This window comes from Fonticula alba (genome assembly GCF_000388065.1).
Source record: "Fonticula alba strain ATCC 38817 unplaced genomic scaffold supercont2.49, whole genome shotgun sequence".
Taxonomy (NCBI): domain Eukaryota; order Rotosphaerida; family Fonticulaceae; genus Fonticula; species Fonticula alba.
This window is the reverse complement of record NW_009243019.1, coordinates 4458-6763: the sequence shown is the minus strand read 5'-3', so window position 1 is coordinate 6763 and position 2306 is coordinate 4458. Positions and strand designations below refer to the sequence as shown.

The window sequence follows — 2306 nt, the reverse complement described above, 5'->3', positions numbered from 1 at the left end:
GTGGTGCGTCTCGCTGTGTGTGTGTATGTGTGTGTGTGTGGGGGGGGGGGGCTTCCTCCGCCGGCCTCCCCCGCGCCCCTTCACATGGCGCCGCCCTGTCTAACACCCGCTCTGCAGGATGCTTCGCGATGCGGCGCAGGTTGTCCGGCTGTACGGGTACAGCGAGCAGCCGCCGGCCCTGGTGATGGAGCGCTACCAGGCGGACCTGGCCACGCTGCTGCACTCGGAGGTGCCGCTCGGGCAGGCGGCCCTGCTGGACATCTGCCAGCAGTGGGCCTCCGGGCTGGAGGCCATGCACGCGCAGGGGATCGCCCACCGGGACCTGAAGCCGGGCAATGTCTTTGTCAGCCGGCGCCCGGACGGGGCATGGTCGGCGGCCCTCGGCGACCTGGGCACCTCGCGCAACCTGAACGCCGACCGGTCGTCCACCCTGGTGACCGAGCCGCCGGAGCTGAACGCCATGACCGCGCGGTACGCCGCGCCCGAAGTGCTGTCGGCCTTCCAGCGCCGGCGCCCGCTGGACCGGGGCCTCTACATGCCGGCGGACATCTACAGCGCGGCCATCATGCTGTGGGAGTGTCTGGCCCGGGCCGTCCCCTGGGACGGTGCGCCCCCCTCTTGTCGCGCCCTCCCCGACCCTTCGCGCTTGGACTGACCGACTGAGACACCGCCATTCCCCCAGGCATGGACTTTGAGCGGATTTCGGCCGGGGTGCTGGCCGGCGCCCGGCCGGACGCAGCCGCCGCCGCCGCCGCCGCCGCCCCCGGGCCGCTGGCCGATCTGCTGCCGCTGGGGTGGGACTCGAACCCGCCGAGCCGGCCGCTGGCCGCCTCCTTCCGGCAAAAGTGCGCCATGGCCGCCGCACTGGCCGCTGTCACTTGAGATGCCTGTGCGAGCCCGGCAGGCAAATACATCTCCCCCTGTATGGGCCTTGCTCCTGCGCGTTTCGCCCACGCCGCGGCCGCCTAGCACCAGGCCGGCGTGCCCGGGCTGGTGTCTGCCCGTCCGCCCGTCCGCCGGCCCGTGGCCCTGGGGGAGGCGCGCGCCCCACCTGGGCTGCCTGGCGCCGCGATGCGAGGAGCAACCGACAGAAGGGCCAGGGCGAGGGGGGGACCAGGCCCGGCCCCCCGCCCCCCGATCGGGTGGCCCCTCGACACTGCAACGGACCTGCGCTTAGGGGCGCCCCGGGCCTTGGCAAATGAGTTGGCAGAGGCCGAAGTGCTTGTGCATTGGCAGGCCGGGGGCCGCCTTGCGGGACCGCCGGCCCTCCCCGGGGCTGAGGCCGCCCGGCCGAGATCGCCGGCCTCGCGGAACACAGGGGCGGGGGGGGGGTCAGGCTGGGCAGGGCAACGGCGTGGCGGCAACAACAGCGGCGACACATGCGGCCGGGCGCCTTCGCCAGGCGCGTGGGGTATGCACGCGCGCCGAGCAGGACCGTGTTCTGCGCCTCGGACGGCGCGCCCGGCCGGCCTGCAGGCGGGTCATGGGACCCAGGGGGGGGGTGCGCTTGGGCGGTCCAAACGGCCTTGGCACGCCGACGGCGCGCGGCCGGGCACCCCGCGGCCAGGGGGCGGGCGAACGGGCGCGGCCCTTTTTGGAGGCCCGGCGCGGGCGCGCCTGCCTGGCTGCGGGCCCGGCCTTGCGCAGCCGCCGGGGGGCGCGTGCTTGTTTCGCCAGGGGGCGGGGGGGGCGCCCGACACGCGGCCGCGGCCCTCATTTCCGATGCGTGCTTGGGCGCGCAATTTTACCGTTCTATTGGTACACCCGCCCGGGGGGCCACCGGCGCCGGGCCCGGGTGTTCGCCCGTTAGCCGGTTGGGCAAATGCCCGCCCGTTCGCCCTCGATCATTGTTTACACCCCAACGAACAGTGGCCGGAGGCCAGATCGACGTTCCCGGGGCCGACCTTCGCCATGGCGAACGCGGGTCTGCCCGGGGACCCGGCTGGCTTGCCGGCGAGTTGGCGGGCCCGGGGGCCCCCGTCGATCTGGCGCGCGGGCGGGCCCGTCCGGCCAACATCCCCCTGGGGCCCGGGCGAGCCCGCCCGCCCGCTCGGCGGCGGCGGCGGCGGCGGCGGCGGGACCGCTCCGCGCGCCGGTATTCCGTCGCCAGCGTCCCCCCCGGCCTGCAGCCCGGCCCACGGCTCCCGCCAGGGCCCTGCTCGTGTGTGCGCCCGCCCGGGGGCCGGGGACTTATGCGCGGCCAGGGCCCGGGCCCCGGCCGGGGCGCCGGCATTCCTCCACCACATGCGCTTTTGAGCCTGCATGCGCCCACCCACACCCCTTCGCTCGCGCCTCCCCCCCCCCCC

The 2306-nt window shown here is 75.6% G+C and overlaps 1 protein-coding gene across 1 annotated transcript; it reads right to left on the bottom strand.

Annotated features, from left to right (window-relative positions):
* Positions 1-763: 763 nt before the first annotated feature.
* On the bottom strand, positions 764-2013 carry H696_06279 (hypothetical protein). Its single transcript, XM_009500019.1, has one exon. It carries the CDS (start codon positions 1715-1717, stop codon positions 875-877), a length of 843 nt encoding a protein of 280 aa, XP_009498294.1. The 5' UTR covers positions 1718-2013; the 3' UTR covers positions 764-874.
* Between the last annotated feature and the right edge of the window lie 293 nt (positions 2014-2306).

Bases quoted from the DNA above. Each gene is read 5' to 3' on its own strand.
- H696_06279 (XM_009500019.1), bottom strand. From the start codon at position 1,717: ATGAGGGCCGCGGCCGCGTGTCGGGCGCCCCCCCCGCCCCCTGGCGAA.